This window comes from Ochotona princeps, chromosome 23 (assembly GCF_030435755.1).
Source record: "Ochotona princeps isolate mOchPri1 chromosome 23, mOchPri1.hap1, whole genome shotgun sequence".
NCBI lineage: Eukaryota > Metazoa > Chordata > Mammalia > Lagomorpha > Ochotonidae > Ochotona > Ochotona princeps.
Genome location: NC_080854.1, coordinates 35490673 through 35514549, shown reverse-complemented (window position 1 = coordinate 35514549; position 23877 = coordinate 35490673). Strand labels below are relative to the sequence as shown.

Below are 23877 nucleotides of genomic sequence, written 5' to 3'. Positions count from 1 at the left end.
ACATCCACTGGGAACCCCAACACCGCAGGAAGGACAAAGAAATCAGAAGGCAGCTTTTGCTCCACAACTCAGACCAACGCACTAAGCTTGTTGCACAGGTCATTGGTGAGCTTTTCCAGTTGCTAGTATTTAGTCATTTGTGGGACGTCAGGGAAAGGCTGACAGTATGTTACTGAGGTCACCAGGTCCTGCCTCTGCAACCTGACGGTATTTCTAATTCTAGTGAGTCTTTAATAATGTCTCTCAGAGGTGTTTTTTTGTGTTAAATATCTTTTGGTAAAAATCTTCATCTTGCGCAGTGGCCTGCAGTCATTTTTCTCTTCCTTCGTCCAAGTTCTCCAATCAGTACTGGGCTGGCTGTGGCTCTTCTCGGTGTCTCTGCCTCTTAGAGCTGTGTGGCTGCGAGCAAGGAGGCAGCCTGTGAAGTCGGGAGGGACCAGGCACGTGGCACACTCCTAACTCAGGGAGAAGAGCCAGTGCCACCTCCAGCTCCACAAACAAGCTTTCCAGCTACTCTGTGTGCACCTGTCACTCAAAGACGGTGTCACCACTGGGAATGGCCACACACCAAGGGAATAAGATCAGAGGAAGACACGGTGAGCCACAGAACAACGTCCTACGACAATCAAGCATAACTGTCTAAAAGACACACATTGCTCCTCCAAAGGCAAAACCACCATGCCACTGCTGAGCCAGCTGACAGCATGCAGGCAGCCCTGCAGTGGGCACAGCTGCCCCAGGAATGCACTCCAACCTAGAAACACCGCTGTACCCATAGGAACAGCCACATGCAGATTTGGACATAAAAAGAAAAAGAGCTTATGATAGAATACCTGTTGAGACAAATGAAGAAAGAGTGAATCTCAAACTACTTTTGATTTGATATTTTATTTAGTATGTAGTTACATTCTGAAGCTAGCTATAAAGCCTGGAAGAGGGTTATTACAAAAACGATTTTTAAATTCCAGTGCATGCTTTTTCCAAGTGATACCATAGTCAATTAATTTCACATCTTTGTCTAATGACTGAGAGTGTAAATTAGACCTGATTGTTCTACGTTCTAAAACTATTTTGGGAATGACTGATTGCCACAGTTCATTTTAATGTAATGCTGAAACTGTATGATTTGAATCTTGCATTTTCCACTGGATACCCTTCAAACACTCTGAGGTCCTTCAAGGTAAAGGTTAATAACTTAGGGCTGAATGGATTCCCCTTACCTGGGATTTACCCTTGCTGTAACAGGCCTTCTTGGTAGCTTCGTCACATCCCCACTCGACAGCCTGCAGGAAACATCAAAACAACAGCTAGCATTACGGCTTCGACTGAATCCACAGGACAGAGCAATGAGGCACTGCTGACCAGAGGAGCTAAGAGGGAGCATCCTGCCATGGACATTCCAAGATGGGGCTGGTGCTGGCATTCAGCTTCAACACGGAGCCACTCGGAGTGACTGTGATGATTGCTCAAGCACAGAGCCTCAGGGGACACCTGCAGCGGCTTCAGACAAAGTGGCAGAACTTTTTCTTCTCTAATTCTGCTAAGCTTAATAAAAAAAAAAAAACAAAAAAAAAAAACAGGCCAACACCGTTATCTAGGATCTGCTGTCCTCCAATGAACCCTGTAGGAGAGAGTAAACCCCAAGACACAGAATCCTGTAAAACATAGCTTATTGGCCAAGTGTGAGTTTTAAAGAAAACTACTCTAGAGACGGCTCCTTCAGGGTCTTTTGGAGTAAAAACAACACTGTCATTTTCTTTTGTGGAGACATGGAGATTTTTGTCAGTGTCAACAACTGACAAGAAAATTCATTAAATTTGTTCAGCAATATCTTTGTGTTCACTGTTGCCAACAATTAAGTCATGGTGACGTGGCATTGAGAGCAGATAAGGAAAGTGCATTTCCATCCCGCATGACAAACACACGACAAAACAACGATCCTCCCCAAGAAGAGGCGGGGGTCCAGCTTATGGCCACATGGCTTTCCAGGCCTACAGAACACGGACGTCAGTAAAAGCAAGCTCACTGCTGTTCAGCTGTGAGCTGCACTTGCAGCTTTGCAGGAGAGCTCACACGATTGTTTCCTTGTCTTGACTTAAACTTAGGACTGGGTTGATTCAGAATTTCAGTATTTCAGCAGAGCAGATCCAATCTAGATTTGATTTTTTTTTAAAGCACAGGTTCAATGTTACACGGGAGGAATCTTAGTAAAGTTCATATGAGCTTTTTGAAATTTCCTCACAGTAAGAAGGCACTTTGTGTAATATATCACAGAGGAAAACTAATGTTCTAGAATGCATAGAAAGCTACACAATGAGAGACTCATTCACTGACGCTCTTACTGGGTCCAGTGATTTTGTTAGAAGTTAAACAGAGATGTCCTCTTTAGTAAACAGGAAATGAGGCATTGGCTAAGGGTCAAGGAGAAAGGAATATTTATTCAAAATCACTGAAACTATTCAGATCCTGCTAATGAAAGCACAAACAAACGGCTTCACGGACCCACCTAATTCTCTAGCAACCTTTGCTTTTTCAAAACAAACACTGATTAAGGATTAAAAGAAAAAGTAATTGCAAAAAAACTGAGAATTTTCAAAAATGGAACCATTTTATTCAAGACACCAAGATATAGCGACTGCTCATACAAGTTCATTACACCAACAGGAAAAAAATTTTGATGGAATTTTCTGCAGACAGTTATTAAAAGTAGAAAGCCACTTGCCTGAGGCATCTTCATTACAGTGTCACCAGCAAGACAATGGTATTCAAAACAAGGGATAATTAGAGACCCTCAGTGATTCACTTTCTATTTGAATGGAAGACGCGAGAAATGTTGGCTTAAGAATGGAAATAGTAGCGACTGGAAAAGACAGTGGTGGTGAACACATAACATCAGGTATCACTGAGTTAGAACAGGAATGGAAAAGGTGAACAGTGACTTGTCCACATTACTCTAGAACTGAGTACTCCGGATTAGTGCCAAAGTGTATCTGTGTACTCAGTGACCTGGAATGTGTCCACTGAACCATGTGGCTGCGACAGGGGCGAAAAAAGGCTCCCAGTGGAGACAAATGCAGATATCAGTGGGACTTCCTTTACTTAGATCTTCTCTTTCAAGCCACCAATTCTTCTGTTTGAACTTCTAACTTCTGTTAGATTATTTTTAATCCTGGTCCCAACTTTATTCCATTAGATGCATGCTAACCAGTTAAACACCCATTAAGCCTTTTCTTGTTCTTTTCTCACTGAAGACTACTACTTTTAACATGCTACTTGATTTTGGAACAAATCCCACTACTGATTTAAGAAGGCCTCTAGGTCCAAATCATTTTTAAGAGAACCTTTTTCCTACTCAAATGAACCTAGCTTTACACCAACCACAACAGATGCTAAGCTATTCTACACCCCAGATAGTGACACAATACTTATGGTCTTTTCCTTTGAAGACGTGTTTAGGATTTGTCTTTTTGTATTGCATGGCAGCTTCAGAGGAAAGGAATGTGAATTCTCTACTCCATTCATTGTGCAGGTTCACCGCAGTAGTACTGTGGTTGCTGTGGATATTCAAGCACTGCAATAAAGGGGTCTTCCAAAAGCTCCAGGATTGTGCATTTCAAAATGTTTCCAATGTCCTATGCCAATACTAACCAATCCTTTAACTCCATTTGTCATGAACTTTTTTCAAGTCCACCTGTGTAGGCAAAGAGTCTGAAAATATTTACTTTAATTTACATTTTATTAATGAGAAATAAAAAGATAGGGAGAGAGAGCCAGAGCCTGAGCCTCTAGCCACTGACTCACTTGCCAAATGCCTGCAATGTCCAGGGTGGGCCAGGCTGAAACATGGAGCTGGTAAAGTTTCACCCCAGCATGGTAAAGACTTCCAGGAAAATTCTGATAGTCCCAAGGAAGAGGTGAGAGCCTAATGGCCTCGGGGGTTAGAGCCAGGACTTGCAGCAAAGTAACCCAGCATGAAATGGGAATTTCAACCACTAGGCCAGATGCTAGTTTACCTTTCAAAGGATGCACATTCCTGTTTGTGGAGCTATTTTATTCCATTACTCCATGCAAATAACATCTGTGCTGCTGAACAAACTAGGCAAGTCTTACTTGCTCACACACATTCATTCTAAGAATCATTAAGTATCTACAAAGCTCAAGACATTCTGCTCGATAATGACTGGTAGAAGGAGAAACAAGCATGTAGATTATACCGCATGTATCCAACTTCAATCGACAATAAAGCACAAGCATATTCTGTCAGCCTCAACAGCACCATGTCACATCTGGGAATGAACAGTGCTTGCTGTCCATGCTGTAACACTCACACACGGGTGTATGTCCCACGCAGGCTCCACTCAGACCTGGAAAGAAGCTGAGCAGGCTTTCAGAAAAACATGTCTTGCATGCAAAAACCCTGGGTGGGGGTTGCAATGAAGTGCGTATGCTTTCAGGATGCAACGCACACCTCACCAGTCAGAACACAGACATTCTCCGGAAGCCATAAACAGAGCAGTGATCTCAGGCGCCAATCAGATGCAGGAGGGGGAAAGTGAGAGGCTCCTTCCCACCTCTGTGTTCCACACACAGAGTCCACAGTTCAGTCTATAAACAAAGCTGCACATTATCACACTCCACAGCGAGAGAAGTTAATGAGACGGGGACCAGCAAAGGCAGACACTTTTCATAACAATGAAGAGAACAACATTGCAGGCAGATGGGCACTCCTCTGTCAGCAGATGGCTTTGCTAATTAGATACTGGCAAAAGATAACATTTTAAAAACTAGTTTAATTACACAGCGCCCAAAATTAACAACCACCTGAGGGCTTGCTTTTCCCCTCTGCATTAACATTCTTCCATCATGTAGTTCTGTGACACGCTGGAGAATGTGAGAATGTCATGATGATAGTAAACAAATTGTCAAGCAATATGCGATTGAATCCTCAACTCAGAACAGAAGCAAAGTACAAACAAGCTGGACTGTGAGACAATGGGGAATCCAGACGTGCTCTGGATAAAATGCCAGCCAAGTCACCCTTGAGCAGTGACAACTTCCTCATCACTTCTAAAGGTCACACATGTCAAGTTCAAACCAAGTAGCACTAGCAGTCAAAGACAAACATGGCAGCCACCTTCAAATGGCCTGCCCAACACTCCATTTTCGCCTTCACTTCCTTGTGTATGTCAAATGTATTCATTTTATCTTGTTAATTTTGCTTGCACTTGCATGTCTTTCTTTGTAAATACACGAAAGCGTATTTCTTCTCTACCAGTAATCTTGGCATCAAAAGACCACACATGTTCTTCAGTCATATCCTCTAAGGACTGGTATTTTTTTTCCATTATACTGATGTCATCCAAAATGTGCAGATGCACTGAAAGCTTAGAGATTCCCATAGCAGGGTACTGGAATGTTTCTAGCCACCCCCCTTAAAAACCCAAGGTTTCTAGTCACGTATCATCACATCAAAGCCACTGTGACAACTGCAGAGTGGGGTATCCAACTTGTTCAATACTCACTGGCATTTTTTTTCTGCCATGAATTGGTTTCCTAAGATAGTGGGGATGACGCAATATCCCATACAAGGTGGTTTCATCACAGAAATTTATTCTCACAGTTTGGAGCTGCAAGTCTGGGCTCCAGGAGGGTAGGCTCTGGTCCCGGCTCTGATGGTTGCAGCCCATCCTAGGTGCTCCACCAGAGAAGGCACAGCCACTCAGGCCCTGCCTGGGCAGCACACGGACGTCTCCCCATGCATCTCCCTCTTCCCAAGTGCCCCTCACCCTACCAGGACATCGTCCACCGAATTGCACCCCACTGCTTTTCTAGACAACTTCATTGTACTAATCAGACCTTCCAAGACCCCATTTCCAAAGAAGCAACACTGGGAGACCTCAGAGCTTATAGGCTTTGAGAAGAGACAACTCTACCCAACACAAACAGTGTGGCTAGAAACCACGAATTGGAACGCTGCAAAATGCACGGTAATGAGGCCACTATAACTTGGCGGGCAAGGAAGGCAGAACAGGAAGAACTCTCTAAATCTGCAACGTGCCACACGTGTTAAATGTTCTCTATACATTTATCTCACTCAAGTCTAATTTTATGTGAGAATGAAAATAAGGAAGGGATGAGAGAGAGAAAGGGAAGCAGATAGGAAATTATGGCTATCTTATAATTCTATGTGCAAAATACATGAAATATTATTCTCTTTATATTAATAAAGATTGGATGACAAATGTGTTGCTGAAAAAATGAAAAAGAAAATGCCTTCTTAGAAAATGATGATACCATAATAGCTATGAGTCAGTGAAGAATTTAGCAAGAGAAAGGAAAGTATTTTGAAGAAATGAAACTAAAAAATCAAAATGCATGAGTTTCAGCAAAACATTAGTGAAAGGGCTATCAATCTTATATTTTTCATGAAGGTTGCCTTATATCAGAAAAACATATGACACTTGTCCTTTTGGGACTGGCTTATTTCACTGAACACAATTGTCTGTAGTTGGGACCATCTGGCTGCAAATGGCAGATTTCAATATTTTTCTTAACTGAACAATATTCCATGGAGTAGATTTTACCTCAGTTTCTTTATCCAGTCCTTGGATGGGCTTCTGGGTTGTTTCCATGTCTTTGCTGTTGTAGATTGTGCTGCTGCAAACACAGGATTACAGGTCCCTTTCTCATATGCAGACTGCATTTCCTTTACATGTACTCCCAGTAGGGCAATAGCTGGGTCATACGGCAGAGCACTTTTCAGTTCTCTTCACACTTTTCATACTGACTTCCACAGTGGTTGTACTAGCCTACGCTCCCACCAACAGTGAATGACAGCACCTTTCGCCCCACATCCACATCAGTAGAGTTCTGATGGTAGGCCAACCTCACTGGAGTTAGGTGGTACTTCAATGTGGTTTTCATTTGTATCTCCCTGATGGCTAGGGAGCCTGAGCGTCTTATGTCTATCGGCCATTTGAATTTGTTCTTTTGTAAAATATGTGTTCACTTCCTTTGCCCATTTTCACACACGGTTGTTTTTCTGTTACTGAATTTATGAAGTTCTTTGTAAATCCTGGATATTAGTCCCCTACCACTTGTGTAGTATGCAAAAATTTTCTCCCATTCTGGTGGTTTCTTCTTCACTTTGTTAATTGTTTCCTTTGCTGTAGAGACGTCTTTTTAGTTTGATGTAGTCCCAATTGTTTATTTTGGCTTTGACTATCTGTGCTTTTGGTGTCTTTTTCAAGCATAATTTTTCTATTTCTGTATCTTGGAGAGTGCTTCCTATGTTTTCCTCTAATAGTTCTTTAACATAAATAGCATGTTATTTAACTCCATGGTGTTGTAAATTTTTTTAAAAACTTAATTCCTATTGATTTTTATGGTGTTTCATTTAAAGGAATGTACAGTTTTGAAGATACAATGCAGTATGTATCTCTACTTCCAAATAAAAAAAATGGACTCCTGATGAAACTGCTAAATATATCTTGACAATAGGATGTTGGATGTTTACCATTGTACATAACTACAATGTTAGAATGAACTTAAAAGAATGGTGGACTTAGGATTCTTTAAGAAGGTATATACTATTGGGGCCCGGCGGCCGTGGCCTAGCGGCTAAAGTCCTCGCCTTGAAAGCCCCAGGATCCCATATGGGCGCTGGTTCTGGTCCCGGCAGCTCCACTTCCCATCCAGCTCCCTGCTTGTGGCCTGGGAAAGCAGTCGAGGACGGCCCAATGCATTGGGACCCTGCACCCGCATGGGAGACCTGGAAGAGGTTCCTGGTTCCCGGCATCGGATCTGCGTGCACCGGCCCGTTGCGGCTCACTTGGGGAGTGAAACATCGGATGGAAGATCTTCCTCTCTGTCTCTCCTCCTCTCTGTATATCTGGCTTTCCAATAATAATAAATCTTTTTAAGAAAAAAGAAGGTATATACTATTGTAACAATATAGGGGAAATCAGTGGAGAAAGGGAATTTGGGGAGGGATTAAGAAAAATCCCAGAGCCTATGGAATTGTATCATAACAATAAAAATAAAACAAAAATAACTTAAATGGTAAAAAATAATGCATTAATTAATAAAGATTTATATGAACATTTTTAAGAGTTGCAATCCATAGCTTGCCAGAGGTTCCAAAGTATAACGTGGTGGCGCCAATCCAAATATGTAACTTGGATTTGGACAATGTTCTCAGAGCCACTCCCCTGTTGTGCAACTTGTCACGTTAAGTGTCCATTATTAACAGAATCTCATGATTTTCTGTTTTCTTTTTATCATAATTCAGAAAAAAACATCTGTATACTTAAAGTATAGAAATATGCATATGTCCTAGCTCAGGGCTGTTGGCATTCTGTAAATATTAATCATAAAAGCTGTTGATTTTTCTTGTCATGCAATGTATTCATTTTTTAAGTCTACAGAATTATTCACAGCTCTTATATTGATGTTAAGAAGGACACAACTCATCAGTGATACACTACAGACAACAAGCTTACAGCCTGAGAGCCATCTAAGAACCTGGGGTTGATTTTGTGAAAGCAAACATCCTGGTATGAGAATGCAACCTATTCTTCAGGAAGCAGCAGGGTCTTCTTTCAGAGTAACTGCCCGGCTCCTATCACAGCTCTGCTGAGTCCTCTGGAGGCCCATCTTCCCACCAGCAATAGAAGCTGAAACCACCTCAGAAGTTCTGCCATGTCCAGCCCTTACTTGCTAAAGCCCCCTAGACTGACTGACTGATTCACTCTCCCCCCCGCCCCCAGGGGAGCAATCTCATCAATCTCATAGTCCTTGAACTTTTCACATGGCTTACTGTATGGCCTGTGGACCAGCTGCTCATACTTCCTGGCATGTCTTTCCCCCACATGCCCTCCACAGTGAATGCCAAAGCCACTTGTACGGCTGTATGCTGGTGTTAGCAGCTCATTGGACATTCTAGGCCACACCTGTAAAACTGGTATCAGTCTGCATGTTCTCACTAGAAAGCAAACCATACTTGGGCAGGCAAATTGGCTACCTGGTTCCTGTAAGAAGGCACAGCACCTAGAACAACGCCTCCCATTGAGCAAGCACCTGCTGTACAGTGGTTGAACAAATGTAGGGATATGTTTATACACATGCCTGTCAGTAGCCTCAGGGTGGAAAGGCAACAAGGCACCTTGGAGGGCTCCACACGCTGGACTGGGACAAACACCCCTCAAGAACCACCCTTTAGTACACTTCACCTTGACTGGCATTGGAGAGAGGAACCTGAAGCAGCTGCTGTGTGAATGGGAGAGGTACCAGTGCAGATCTTTAAATTCTGCATCAATAGATGCATTTCCTTAACTAAATTATTAAGTTGAATCTTACATGAAAGGACTGAAGTGGTGTTAAAGTCACATTGTAAGTGCAACATTGGACAATTAGACAATTAGAAAAGCGTGAGGTCAAGTGACTGCTGAATGCTGAAACACTCCCACGTATAATCAGTCCTATATCCATCCAATTGCCTGTTTCTGAAAAACAAAGCCCATATAGGATCTCAGTGAATGTGAAGCGCAGGGAACCTACTCCACGATCCACAACAAATAAGAGGACCCAGGTAATGACACAGTAACAGCTCACTTAATGAAGAATTCCAAAACCTTCAAATTTTGACAGGACATATGCTGTTGTAGTTGACTCCTAGATAACAGAATTAAACATACTTTCCCCCCAAATAATTATTTATTTATTTGAACAGCAGAGTTACATAGGGAATACCAGGGTAGAGAGGGGAAGAGGAGGAAAGAGGTGGAGGGAGAGAGGAGGAGATGGGGGATGGGGGAGGAGGGAGGGAGGGAGAGAGAGATACTACACCTGCCAATTCATTCCCCATATGGTAAAAACAGGTGCCCTAGGCCAGGCTGAAACTAGAGGCTGCACCCATCCAGACCTCTCACTGGGGTGCAGGGACATTAGCAGGGAGCTGGACTGAGCACAGCAGTGGGGATTCAAATCTGAATGCATATAGGAAGCTGGAACTGGAGGTCACAGTTCTACAGTTTTTGAAATCCCTGGAGCATGTTTAGATCCCTAGGATTCAAGGAAATATAGCTGGTAGGTACCTGTTACAAGGGAGCAGACACCTCTGACAAGCAATGTCAAGGCAGAGGATGAGGCCTGGGGACGGAGGGCACCAGTGACACAGAGCGAATGATAGACGCTACCCCTGGACGTGAATGAACCAACATGGGAGGAAGGGGCCGATGCTTTTGCACCAAGTGATTTAGAAAGGAACCCAATATCCACAGACACTAGAATGCCTAGCGTAGAATCTAAAGTCACCACTGCCAGGCATCAAGCCCTCATTTATTGATGTTACTTGAAAAATGTTACTATTAATTAAAGCCACGCTTGCAGAAGGCAAAGAGAAGAGCAACAGCTGCTCTGGCCTGCAGTTTTATGGATACAAGTAAGATTGGTTTAAAAATGGTCCAATCCCTGAATGTAGTGGGAAAGATCCAATACTTAGGAAATGACTAATTTTATACATGAATTTCTGAAAAATATTAATAGAAGAGACCCAATTCCAAGTCAGCTCAGCACTGAGCTCAGAGTGAATGAGCTTCCCAAGAACTACTTTTCCTAGTTTAATTTTTCCTAACTAGGCCAGTTGTGATAACCAACTATCATTTCTAATGTTCTGTAAGCAATTTCTCCCATGTCAACTGAGGAAACCACCCAGACATAGCCAATGTTTAATGCTAAATATTCAGTACATCATGAGCAAAAATTATTAGAACTAGATGCGTTAATTGATACATCATTTAGTCTGCAATTTCAAAGAGGTACCCCAAAAGAAAGATTGTGGTTGTGGAAAGTCAGGAAAATCATAGATGGAGTTATGCTAATAGGACTGCCAGGGGACTTTGTAGGGGTTCAGGCAAGAGATTTTGCACAATCGCTTACAAACTACAAGGAGCAACTCACTGACCAAGGGTAGAAATAAGCAACTTGGCACCACACAGTCTATTTCAGAACTGTCTGGTCAATGGTGTGCTTTTCCAGCAATACTTTCTTGCACATACCCAATGACCTCTGGCACTTATATTCTATTGCCTGTGGGGAAAGTCAAGATAAACCATCCTGGTACAGCTACAGGAATGCATTTCTGAGACACAGAATGATGAGAGTTCATCCGGGAAGATAGTTGAGCATCCCAAGGGGACTGCATCTGACACACAACATGAAGAACCAAAGGTTTCTTCTGACAGCGACATGAAGCAGACACAGCAAAAGCCTCCACCCATCACAGCACGGATGCAAACCCAGACACAACCTGCCAAGTCTGTCGGGTACAGAACTTTATTTCGTGGGTGTTAATGCAGTATTTTTATGTTTTCAAGAGGAATATCTCATTCGTGACTGTGTGTGCTAGTTTTCTCTGGCTTGAGATGGAGAGTCAGCTATACTGAGGTCATCTGGCTGGGCTTTATTACCATTGTATATCCCAGCTAAATCCTAACGAAGACATTCTACATGAAATGCCAGCTTAACAGCCAATATAGATGTAAAGGGATGGATGTTTGCTTTCATTTTTTCTGTGAGTCTTTCCCATTTTTCTGTTCTCGTGACAGCAGCTTCCTGACAGCCAAGTGCACTTCACGCTGACAGCACTTCTCCGCAGCTCGCAGTCAGGGCATGCACACTGCGCGCCAAGGACTGCTGAGGCCCAGACTGCGCGTGCTGTCCAGGGAGTAGTTCTCATCCATGGACGACTCAGAATTCATTTGTCATCCCATTAGCACATTGCTTCTGGAGATACACCCCATCCCTTCAAAGGGAGACTTTGCTTCCAGCTTGGGAACACACTGATCTACTTGCCAGATCCCAAGATGTATGGAAAACCCTCTTCATATGCCTCATTCAGCAGCGCTTCCATATCCTTGTGCTTTGGGCTAAGACAAATGAAAATTAAAATCTACTTTCTAGTGCATATTGTAACAATCATATTTCACTCCTACTTTAACTAAAATATACAACAGGATGATACATTTCTGTTCAAGAAACACATTGTTTACACTATTACCAGAATGTTAAAATGTGAAGTTAATGAATATTATCTATAAATTCATTTCCCAGTTGATATTTAACATACTCATATTTAACATACTCATATTTAACATACTCATATTTTATTAATATGTGCGGAACTTATTAACTAAAATAATTTGGTCTTCAGTGAAAATGAAATGATTTTTTCCATCTACTGCTTCAAAACTATGCCTCTCTTGTCATACCTGCTCATTTTCATGCCTAAGAAGCTCTCAAAAATTATCATTGCTATTATTAAAATCTGATGAAAACGTAATTCTAAAGAAAATGCACAAAAATAAGTTGAGTAAAATAGTAAGAGTTGGTATTTTTTGATATTTTCATATCAGATGTTTCTACTGAAAATATGTGTTTGTTACAGAAAGCTGCAGGAAATGAATGCACGCGCACACGCATGAACCACCCCAGGGACATGCTCTCACACCCACGACACTACAGGCAGCCAGTGCGTGTTCTCACATCTGGGTATTTGCTCACTACCTCGGCCTACAGGACAGGATTGGGGTGTCACTCCACAAAGGCCCCTGTGGGATGACAAGTGTTTGGAGCTGGCCCAATGTCTGGAAACAGTGGAGTTTTCTGAAGGTGAATTGGTAGTACAAAAGGAATCTCCATTCTCTTATCTCTCCTTGCTCTCTTCCTCCTGCCACTCCACACAAGAGAACCCTGAGGCCTGACAGCATGCAGCAACGCCCAAGGCACCAGAGCGACTGCACGTGAAGCTCCAGTCTTACTTCCCTGGCCTTTTCCTGGTCACCTTGCTAGAGCTGAGCAACACACACCATCTTTCTTTGTGCTGAAGGAGCCACAGGAGCCTGGATTCTAAGGTGCCTCTTGGGATGTGCTCAAATAGTTCTCTGTACATTTATCATACATATGTATGAAATACACATGCAAACAAATATCTGTGTGTTTGTCGCTTGTCATAAGCTGTACTCTGTGATTTGTCATACATATGTATGAAATACACATGGAAATGAATATCTGTGTGTTTGTCACTTGTCATAAGCTGTACTCTGTAACCAGTCCCTCTCCAGATGAGAAATTAGAAGGGTGGTGATGAATGATTTTTTTCTACACCACAAATAGGACAGATGTAGCCAAACATTAAAGAGCTCTTAAGGGGAGACATATTGTGTTCCTGGAAGTGCTGATGGTGGCACATGACCTTGGTGTAAAGAGCTGGGGTGGTTTGAGGAAAGCTGTCTGGGTAGCTGGATTGCTGAGGGATCTGAAAGGAGATGCTCCATGGATGAGTTACTAAGATGAAATGGCTTTCAAGAAAAGCCAAAGGGTTAGGCAGTGACAGGCTACCCAGAGGAACAGAGGAGGAGGCTATGTTAGGAAGTGATGTCCCTGGGTGCAGGACAGAGGTCATGTCCTCCTGACAGCAGCTACAGCTCAGAACAGGTTGCAACATGCCAGGGAAGGGGGCAGGAAGGGCAAAAATCATCTCTCCCTACCAGGTGAAGGAAAGCCACATCAATATTTAGTAAGGTCCAGGCAAGGTGATATTAATTACCAAGACAAGACTCTCTGGGGGCTGAGAAGACTTGACTACCGAGCAGGGCTTGGAGTGACCTCCAGGAGAGTGGGCAGGGCGTCACCCTGGCAGCCAGCAGGCAGGGGCCGAGAGCTCTCAAGAGGCAGGGATGATGGGAGAACTGCCGTCTTGTTGAAAAGACACATGTAGATACATGTGGCTGACATCTGTCTAATCTAATACATGAACCAACTGTTCTGCCTGAATCAGGACCCAGCACCATGAAAACCCAGTTTTAGGAAAACATAGCTCCCTGCTTGACCAAAACTCCTAATAGGTCAGAAAATCTACTTCCAACCTATAAAACAGGTGATGAAAAAGAGGATCAAATTTCCTGCAGGGTTTAGATGACCACATTTGGTAATCAATGACAGTGTAGTTCACTGGTAATAAATTCTGGCTTCTCAAAACAACTGAAAGCAGCAAGCAAACCAGCAAGCCCATATTAATCACAGGGAACATATCTCCAAGACTGCAGAATGCAAAGCATTTCTCCACAAGAAGTTCTTCAAAGACATGTGATTAGTGATTTATGTGCTTGGGATTCTATCTACGTCCCCGGACAAGCAAATGAGTGATATCTAAAACGACACAAACTGAAATGAAAAATGAGAGAAAACTTAAAATTCTGGACTTCCAGGATATTCAGCCATATTGAAATTTACAAGAGGGGATGGAATTGCAAACTAAGTCCTTCAGATCTGTGTTACATTTCTCTTAGGTTTTCACCTGTTTAGAAACATTCTGAAAATAAATATGTGATTAAAGGCTAATATTTGTTCTACCTTCAACTTAGACAATGAGAAGACATTTTCTCCTTCACCAACCCACTTCAGAATCCACTCTTGATTTCCAGCTGGGCTGTCTCAATTATAAATCTCAAAAGTGGCAGTGAAAATTCAATGCTTTAAGGACTATTTCAGGTACGACTCTGACTTGGCCTGGGATTCATGACGAGTTTAATTGGGAAGCAAGGGGACACAGCTGACAGCCGTAACTCTGGGAGCTGACACCCAGGACCAGGGTTCACAGCAACAACGCAGACAGACTGTGTTGCAAGAAACACCCCACCATGGCTGCCAGGGCACTGTGTAGGAACACCCCACCACGGCTGCCAGGGTGCTGTGTAGGAACACCCCACCACGGCTGCCAGGGTGCTGCGTCATCAGTTTAGACTGTCTGAGGACAAGCACACTCTCACGGCACTGTAAGAGCTCTAAGATAAGCAACGCTAACAGTTGGACACCTGACCGCCCGGCACCACCGATGAGCTTATCACATCGAACAATTAGGAAAAGTTACTTTTTTTCTTTCTTGTTAGGATAACTTTATTTCATATACCTTCATATGTGTTCTCACTCAAGAGAAATGATTTAATGAATCATGATGTTAATGAGGCCTCTTAATTACTCTCTTAGGATTACTGGAGCTGCGAAAATCAACCCCCCCACACACATTTTCAAATAGCAATTATAACAGATTTAATTGCTTTTTAATTTAGTAATAATTCCTGGTTTTGAAAACTGCTTCTGATCCCAATATGTTCACCATTTTCTCTGCACATCTGAAGACTTTATCTATTTATAACCGTTATGATTGGCTTACCTTCAACTGTGCTTTGACAAATAGCGTTATCATTAGATTTGTGTTCAAACTGATACACAACCCAAGTAACTTGAGAAGCGCATAACGCTTAATAAATCAGGCTTAACTGAATATTCAAGCGTACAGATGCAGCAAATCCAATAAAACAAGGGCTGAGAACCTCAGACATCGGGCCTTGGCCATTTCCAAATCCACCCTGGACTGTGTTAGCCAATCTCAGCTTTCCCTTCACATGGTGAGAGCTCTAAGGAGAAAAGAACTTTAGCCATGAGAAAGCCATTTCTGCAACAGTTTGCGTGGGTGAAAGAAAGTGAGTCCAGCTCACTCAGGAAAGGAAGGTGAACCTGGTTCCTGCTGTGCTCAGTGCACTGAGCGGATGCGGTGAGGACCACCTGGGGTGAACAGTAACATGCCCACAACACAGCGGATATGGGATGAAACCCGTGTCAGTCTTCCAGAGCCAAGAAAACAGGTAGTTACTTAGCCAGTCCTATTTCTACATGTTCCACTGACACTAAGCTCCCGGGAATGGTAGAAGTGAGAAGGCTTCCATCTTTCTCAAGCCTCCTGATTTTAGAACCTCCAGCCTAGTTAAGGCATCTGGAAAAGTGACTTATGAATAGGTAATTAGAATGAAAAGCAACAAGTTGATAGGACACAAATTAATGAAAATGGCATTAAAATACAACACATATTTGTGACAAAAAGTGTGAAATCTGTGCATAGTTTTTTTTTTTGATAATATGCATTTCTATTAGTTTCTTCAGGCCCCTCTACAGATGGGGTTGATTCCAGCAACCCACACAAAAACAAAATCTAACACCTCAAGAGCCTTCTAGAAAATGAGCTAAGATTTGCAAATACCTTACTGGTATCCTGCCATACATTCTAAAACATCTCTAACACATCCAAGGCGATGTAAACGCGACGCTAATGATTATTATTCTGTACCACTCAGCAAATAAGGACAAGAAAAATGTCTGTTTGACTCCCAGGCTCACCTTCTTTCCCCTCGAGCCTCTCAGGCCCACCTTCTTCCCCTCAGAGCCTCCCACCCTCTTTCCCCCAAGCCTGCCAGCAAACGTTCGTTCCCCGAACCCCTCACCTTCATCCCCCCATGAGCCTCCCACCTTCTTCCTACCCCCGCCCCGAGCCTCCCACCTTCTCCCCCCTCCCCCCCCGAGCCTCCCACATTCTTCCCTTGGTCCTCAGCCCATGGTGCCCAGCTTTGCTCTTCACCATGGGCTGCTCCTGCTCTTTCTCCTTGACCATTTGTTATGTTTCCTGAAGATACAGGCTTACTCATAGACTCTGTAGGCCTAACCTCCTTTCTCCTCAATACCTTTCCTCCCACCATGATGGTACAAATCCCCCTAACAGAACATACCTGCCTGCCTCTAACTGCTAAGACCTATATATCTTTCTTGATACATCAGTCTGGGATGGCCAAAGGCATCTCAAACATAACTGAAATCGCCACATACAGTTTTTCTTGCTTCTGGCCAATTGAGTTTTCTGCTAGGTTTCCCATATTACAATTCCCATGGCACTGGTTTCACACACACACACACACACACACACACACACACACACACACACACAGCCATCCAGGGGCTCCTTTTCCCCACTGCCAGCATCCAGTTCACCAGCAAACCACATTGCCTCTAAAAGCAGTAAGCAGAAATCCTGACTCCCTTCATTGCTCTCTCAGTATCTCACAGAAAAACTAGAGCAATTTCATACTTGTGTTCTTTCTACAACTTTACCCCATTAAAAGCCTCATTGTGTCCACCTCATTGTCTCCCTTTTTACGTTGAAAAGTAGACGAAGAGAAACAGACATTCGTCACCCACTTATCTGCTCCCCAACATCAACCTCCTGTGGGTCTCGGGGAGCAGGTACATAGAGGCAAGCCTGCTGCCTCCCAGGATGAGGGGTACAACAGGGGCTGCAGCCAGCAGCACCCCAACACAGAATGTGACAACCTCAACCAGCACCTCTACTACTGAGCCCAACCTGCCCCTCACCCCCAGTATCTTTTCAATATTAAAATTAAATTTCATTTAACACCTGCCAGGGACTTCCCACTGTAATTGAAGCTGCAGCCTGCACCCTGGCTCACATAGCCTCATGAGGTATTTGTCTGATCTTGTGTGATCCCACTCATCCGTCCCCACGCGCCATCATCCAGAAACTCTCATGAGGGTTAGCCTCCTGAGCTCTCCTCTCTCCTGTATCACCTCTGACCGGTCCTTTTCAACCAGACATTAGATTAAATCAGCCCTCAGAGCAGATGTTGCTGAGGCCCTGGAGAGCTGGCAGACACCACCACATCATCTCAAGTCCCAAACAGCACATCCACAGTGTATGTTTCCTCCAAATATAATGAAACTTCCAAAAGAAGAAAGTCAATTACTGTGGTTCAACACTTTATCTCACCACTGGAAATCCGACCGTTCCCATAGGGGATCCAAATAAACTATGTGCTGAAATAGGGAATAATCTTGGAGTTCAAAAAGAATGAATTTGTCTTTAGAAACTTTCTGGCAGGATGTAAGACTTGCAAGAGCTTCACTGCAACTGTTACCAGGGGAATGTGACCCAAAGGCCACTTTTCTGGTTGGTGTGGAATGAACTCACCGTGTCACATGTCATAGAAAGAACCACAGCCCTTCCCAAAGCCTGAGCTGCCTGGGAGATTTCTCACGCCAGCATGGAGGCACTCCACAAACTCCTGCAGTTAGAGCCTGGAGTCTTCAGGCCTCATCAGAAATGCAAAAGGCCATCTGGCCAGTGAAGAAGTGGGTTTGACTTAACCAGGTGGTGGCAGCCACCATGGGACCTTGAGAGTTCTGTCTCTGGCAATAACCCACAGACACAGAGTTAGTTAGCTGCTGCTACCTCTGCTGCCTCCTCACAGCAGCCTGCACTAAAGGGAGACGTCCCAGATCAAGGCCAGCTCGCCTGGTGCTTGCAAAAGGACCTAGGCTCCTCTACCATTCCCCTGGGGGAAAAGGGAGCTGGGCACACATGGCAAAATCAACATGCTTTACACTGTCAGCTTTTCCACTCCACATCCAAGTTTACTCAAAGTGTATCCAATGGAATAAACATGCCTGTGTCATTGCACAAAGTGCCCAGCAGGGAAAGTTGGGGACTGGGATTCTCCCAAGCCCCCACCCTGCCCTCAGAACTCTAGCACCACAATCGCCCAACAGGGAAAGTTGGTGCCAGACATGGTTTCCAGATGTTTTACAATGGCTGGGTCAAGAGCATGCAGGGAAGTCCCACAAGGAGAAGAGGCTGAGCAAAGAGGACCAGAACCAGGCAGCCCCAGTCACGCCTGTACTGGAGGTCCCAGGCGGCAGCAGGATGCCCAGGGGACAGGCTCAGGCCAGGGAACTTTGCTTTCTTCCTTGGCAGCTATTGGGTGATGGCAGTGTAGCAGCTGTCTGTAGGGCTGAGAGTTCCAGTCTGAGACCTGCTGCATACTTGCTGCACTCGATGCTGACAGCCAGCAGAGCAGCGCTGGGGGCGGGGAGGACGTGCATGTTCCAGGTCAGGTCTTACTGCTGGAGTGAAAGAGAAACAGTCCCTGGACTGCCTAACCCTCTTTTTAAAAATAGGTTCTGGAAATGCTAGTGTAAGGCACAACTCTACATACCGATGCAAGTACTTAAAAGAAAATCTCAGGGAAACAATGTTTATTGTGTAACATGAAACCTGCATATTGGGTTAAAAAACTTAGCAAACTCAGTCTTGGGATTAGCTTCATTCTCCCTAAGGAAGTCAACTGAAACTGCAAAAAAATGCATAAGGAATTCCAAATGACTTGAAAAGCTAAACCATTCAGTTAGAAGTGGGGAAAAACAGAGCAATGTCTGCCAAGAAAAAAAATAATAATCTCTTCAGAATATCAAGTTGCTTATTGCAAAATTTGGAGAAGGCTGGAACAATGTTATGCATTAATATTTCTGGAAAATTCCTTACCAATGAAAAGAACAAAACCGACCCATTCTTTTTTATACTAATCCCCAGATTCATGGAAGTTATCCAAATCTTTGTATTTGGCCATTCAACCATTACCAAAGACTCAAATTTAGGTTCCTAGAAAACAAAAGGCTCTTCAATGTCTGTGACCTTGCGACTATCTGGTGGTGATCATGTCCTTGTCATTCATCACATGTGAGGTTTCAGCCGTGTGAGCCATGTAGAGGTAGGGCCCCAAGGCCCAGGCTCCCCTCCTGGTGGGAAGGGCTCAGTGTGTGCCACTCAGAGCACAGCCTCCAAGAACGGCAGGATGATTTATCATTTCTCAACACACACTGGCCTCCTGTCTGCTCCTCTCCTCCATGGGGACTTAGTAGAAGATTCTTCCCTAGGGAGGAAGCCAGGAAATCTAATTTTATTTTTGCCGTTGAACTAATTTTAGGATTAAAAACTCAAATGATGGCTCTGCACCCACTTTCACCTTATGAAATGTCAGCCTGCAATGGAAGACAGAAATGAGCGCAAAGTGATGTCTTTTGGAGGCAGGGATCAAGGTTTATGAAGGAAGAGACTACAGCAACATCGAAACAGATCACAGTAGTTTCAGATCTAATGATTTCTATTTAGGAACACTTTGGATTTGTTGAACACTCTTGGCTAGTCCAAGAGGAATTAGATCGGTGAGCAAAGACAACAGAAAGAAACAGAAAGCAGGGAGGAAGGGAAGAGAAGCAGGAGGGAGAGGGAAATGGCTTTGAGGGGAGAAAGGAGGCTGGCAAGGAGGAACAGGACATGGAGCACACTAAACCACTATACCTCAAGCCAATCGCACACTTTTTTTCAATGTTCAAAGCAGATCCTAGAATAATGTACCAACTTCCTTGACGTAAAATATGGCATTATAGTCAGAGAACGTTTAGAAATGGAAATAGAATTGATGTTAAGTGAATGACAGGAGGAGAAGATACTCCATTGAAATGCACAGCTTTGAGGCTCCAGGTGGCTGTGAGCGTGGCACCTCTGCAGCAGCCTGCCCCACCTAAACCTCACACATGGCCAGGTTATTATATCCATGCAGATAGCAGGAAATACCTGAGGACAAAGCAAACTATCATTCCACTAAATAGTGATCGCAGTGCTTTGAAAATAACAGTAACAAGAACAAACAGCCCTCAAGATCAAACACATCTGTTTCTCAGGTCTGCTGCACTGGCACAGGGGAAGGAAACAGCAAGGAGTGGAATATGCCAAGAATCAAGTCCACCTACTCCCCAGCTTTCTGAGTAAAGATGGTCTTTGTTAAGAGATTCCACCTAATCTCCTTCTTAGGACTTTTCATTAGAATGCATATGCACTTTAATATCTGGAAATAAAATATTATTGTAAGTGTTAACAGGTGATCCTAGTGATTTACAAAGTGACCAGAGGGTCAGTTGTGAATGCAAATGACAGCTTTTCCCTTCCATGCACAGTGGGGTGTGCCTCAATTAAAGGTCCACTGTCAGCTGCTGTCTCCACATGCGGGAGTAACACAGCGCCTAGATCTACTGACCCACCTGCTCCCTTCCCAACACTGCACTCCTGTGTGAGCACCCCTGGGCATACATTCCTCCATGTAAAATGAGCAGGCACAGTCCCTGCTGACTGCCCTTATCCAGGGCTTCAGCCATTACCACTTGTGCAATTCAAACAATCTAGTCTTCAGTGTCTGTACCTGTGCCAGGACTTCACCATGCGACTACATGGTGCCAGGCACGTCATTCTCACTGCTTGCATGTGAAAGTTTTAACCATCTAAGCACCTCTAACAGGAAGGGCCCCCCTGGTCCAGGCTTCCTTTTCTTCTGGTGGGCAGGTCTCAGTGTGTGACCCTTTGGGGATGCAGTCTCTCCATTACTCCACAGTCCCAGAGGGCTTACTCTCGAGCAGGATCCGCAGGAGCCACTGTCAACTATGCTGTCTGCAGGTGACAGCAGCCCACCTCATGAGCTCAGTGCCGGATGCCTGTATCCACCTGTCCTTGTAATCACAAGGCAGGGAATGAACAGAAAGGTATTTGTATACAAAGACGTATTTATTTTTATTGGAAAGGTAGACCAGATTTACAGAAAGGAGAGATAGACCTTCCAGCTGCTGATTTACTCCCCCATGGCCACAACAGCTGGAGCTAGAGTATCTGGAGCCAGGAACTTCTGCCTGGTCTCTCGTGTGAGTGCAGGGTCTCAAAGCTCTAGAGCAACCTCCACTGCCTTCCTAGGTCACAAGCAGGGAGCAGGATGAGAAGTGGAGCAGCTGGGACATGAACCAGCACTCATATGAGATTCCCAACACTTGCATGCTAAGGATTTAGTCACTAGGCCATCAACTTGGGCCCCAGAACAGAAAATTCTTAAGCCCAGCCTCCCCTCTTAGGTGATGCGAACCCAAGTTCAAATGAGTGACACCTGGCTCGCATTCAGGGGCTAAGTGACTTTCTGACCACGTTCCTAGTGTGTGTCTGCGATCCAGACACAGGAACTCCACCTTACGGCTTGGAGAATGTCAAGCGCCCAGCTGGCATGCCTTCCCTCTGTTGAAGGTCTGGCATCTGAAACATGCTGGAAGGAGAAAGGCAGCATTTTGCAGAAGAATATGAAAGAATTGTTAAGTTTTAGCATTCCTTGCCCCCATGGTTCTCCTGCTTCCAAACCTCTCCCACATTTTCTCCCACTACCACAGAAAAATCTACTTCTCTCACATTTGCCCATCTATATGCGAACAAAAGGCATCAGTGCCTGAACACCCCATTGTGCAAGCGCTCAGGATTGCCGGCTCCATGTTTGCCCTGAGGTCACTGCAGGATAACATGGGTGCTTCAAACCTCCGACAAACAATCGGAGAATGCCAATGGAGAGAACAGACTTGTCACATGTCCTGCTTTGATATTTGCTAACGTGAGATGTCAGTCTACTAGGGCACATGTTAAGGCACAAGACAGATTCTGTGCTTTCCGAATATCCTATCAATAAACTCCATTGGCAAACCTCTGCTTTAAACACTACCAACAAAGTGGAGGCATCCAAACATGATTTTGAGGGTATGTCTGCACTTGGGGTTCCCCCATCCCCGTGCCTGTATCCAGTGTCTGCTATACACAACCGGCTGCTTGCACACTGTGGGAAGCAGCAGCTGACAGCTCATCTCCTGGGGTCCCTGCGACCCATGTGGAAAACAAGGCTCCCAGCCTTAACTACTATGGGCATGTGGGGTAGTGCACAAAAAATCTGATTCTCTATTTTTGCAATAAAATAAAATGAATGAACAAATGTTGCTGGAAAAAAAAAGCCTAAGGAACTGTATCATTAAACAACAGCAAGAACAAAAAAAGGAGCACGCAATGAGGTGCTGCAGGGTGGGGGTGTGTACGTATACTGCTATTTGTGACAATCTCCGAAGGTCCAACGCTCCAAAAATGACCGAAGGTTACATACTTTTTAGGTCTACAATGAGGTAATGCTTGCTTGAATAAGCCATTATTGTCTAGTGTAATTTTAGGTTAAGTAGAAACTCTTATCATGTCCCTTAAGGCAGGACCAGGAAACAACATTTTATCTTTTCTGCAGTATCTTCCCACCCTTTGAGAAAAAGTGCAGTAGGATTAAAGCAATGATGTCACCACAGCTGCTCTCTTCCCACAGACAGAAGGGGGAGGAGGCATGACTGCTCCTGGAGTAATGAAGATAGTCCGATCCACCAGACCCACCAAACTCCAGCCAACTTCTAGGCAGCCCAGGTCAACAGGGGACAACAGACCCACGTCAATGACAGCAGCTGCTGAGGACACTGGCATGGGATTTTTGGGAGTCGGGACATTTGACTAGAAGTTCAGACACCTAACATTCAGTATGTAATTGAGTATAGGTTAGAAAAGGAGAGGCTTCACTTGTACTTCAGCAAATGTCTCACAATCCCACCTTAGAGTCGTGCAAAGCAGAGAGGTTCAGTGAGGGTGCAGCCCTCATCAAGGTGTGCCCAGTTGGCAAAGGGTAGAATCAAGGTGAGTGGCACACAGGCTGCTTCCACTGCCCTGGGGACCCTCATAGCAAATAGGTGCAGGGGGCGCTTCCTGACTCTTCACGCCCATCAGTTATCATGGACTTTTAGGATTGGAAGGAACCACATGGCACTGACCCTTGCTTTGATCTCTTGTACCTTCCCATGGCCACACAGACTCTAAGACCCCGTTAGCACAACACATCCAGCTCTGGGGGCTGTCCCGCCTTTTGAGAGCACTTAACTTCAGAGAGATCTTTCTTAATCCGAGCTCACCTCCATCACCCCATCACTTTACTCATTGGTGCTGGGTTGGTGCCTCGAAGAACCTGATACATGCCTCACCTGCTTCCATGTTATCACGCTTTCCTTGCTTATGGATCCTGACTCTGCCCCCCACCCCAGCCTTCCCTTCTCCCTATCGGTGGGCCCAGTTCCATCCCTCATCTGTCAGGTCACAGGGCACATGACTCCTCTCACACTCCCATAGTCTTTTTTTCTCTCTTCCTTTACATTGGCTATAATTCCAAAGAATAGCTTTCAATAGTTACAGATGAAAGAACATGCTACCTGAGGTTAGCTTCAGGATGATGTGCAGCTAGCAGTGGGCAAGGGCACATGGGT

At 44.3% G+C, this 23877-nt stretch overlaps 1 protein-coding gene across 4 annotated transcripts in view; it reads right to left on the bottom strand.

Moving 5' to 3' along the window:
- Positions 1-23877, bottom strand: part of SEMA5A (semaphorin 5A) — a 317265-nt gene that overhangs the window by 109727 nt on the left and 183661 nt on the right. For all 4 annotated transcript variants that reach the window (XM_058680133.1, XM_058680134.1, XM_058680135.1 and 1 more), the window contains one exon: positions 1221-1283. In XM_058680133.1, the coding sequence (XP_058536116.1) occupies positions 1221-1283 (63 nt within the window). The remainder of the gene's footprint in view (positions 1-1220; positions 1284-23877) is intronic.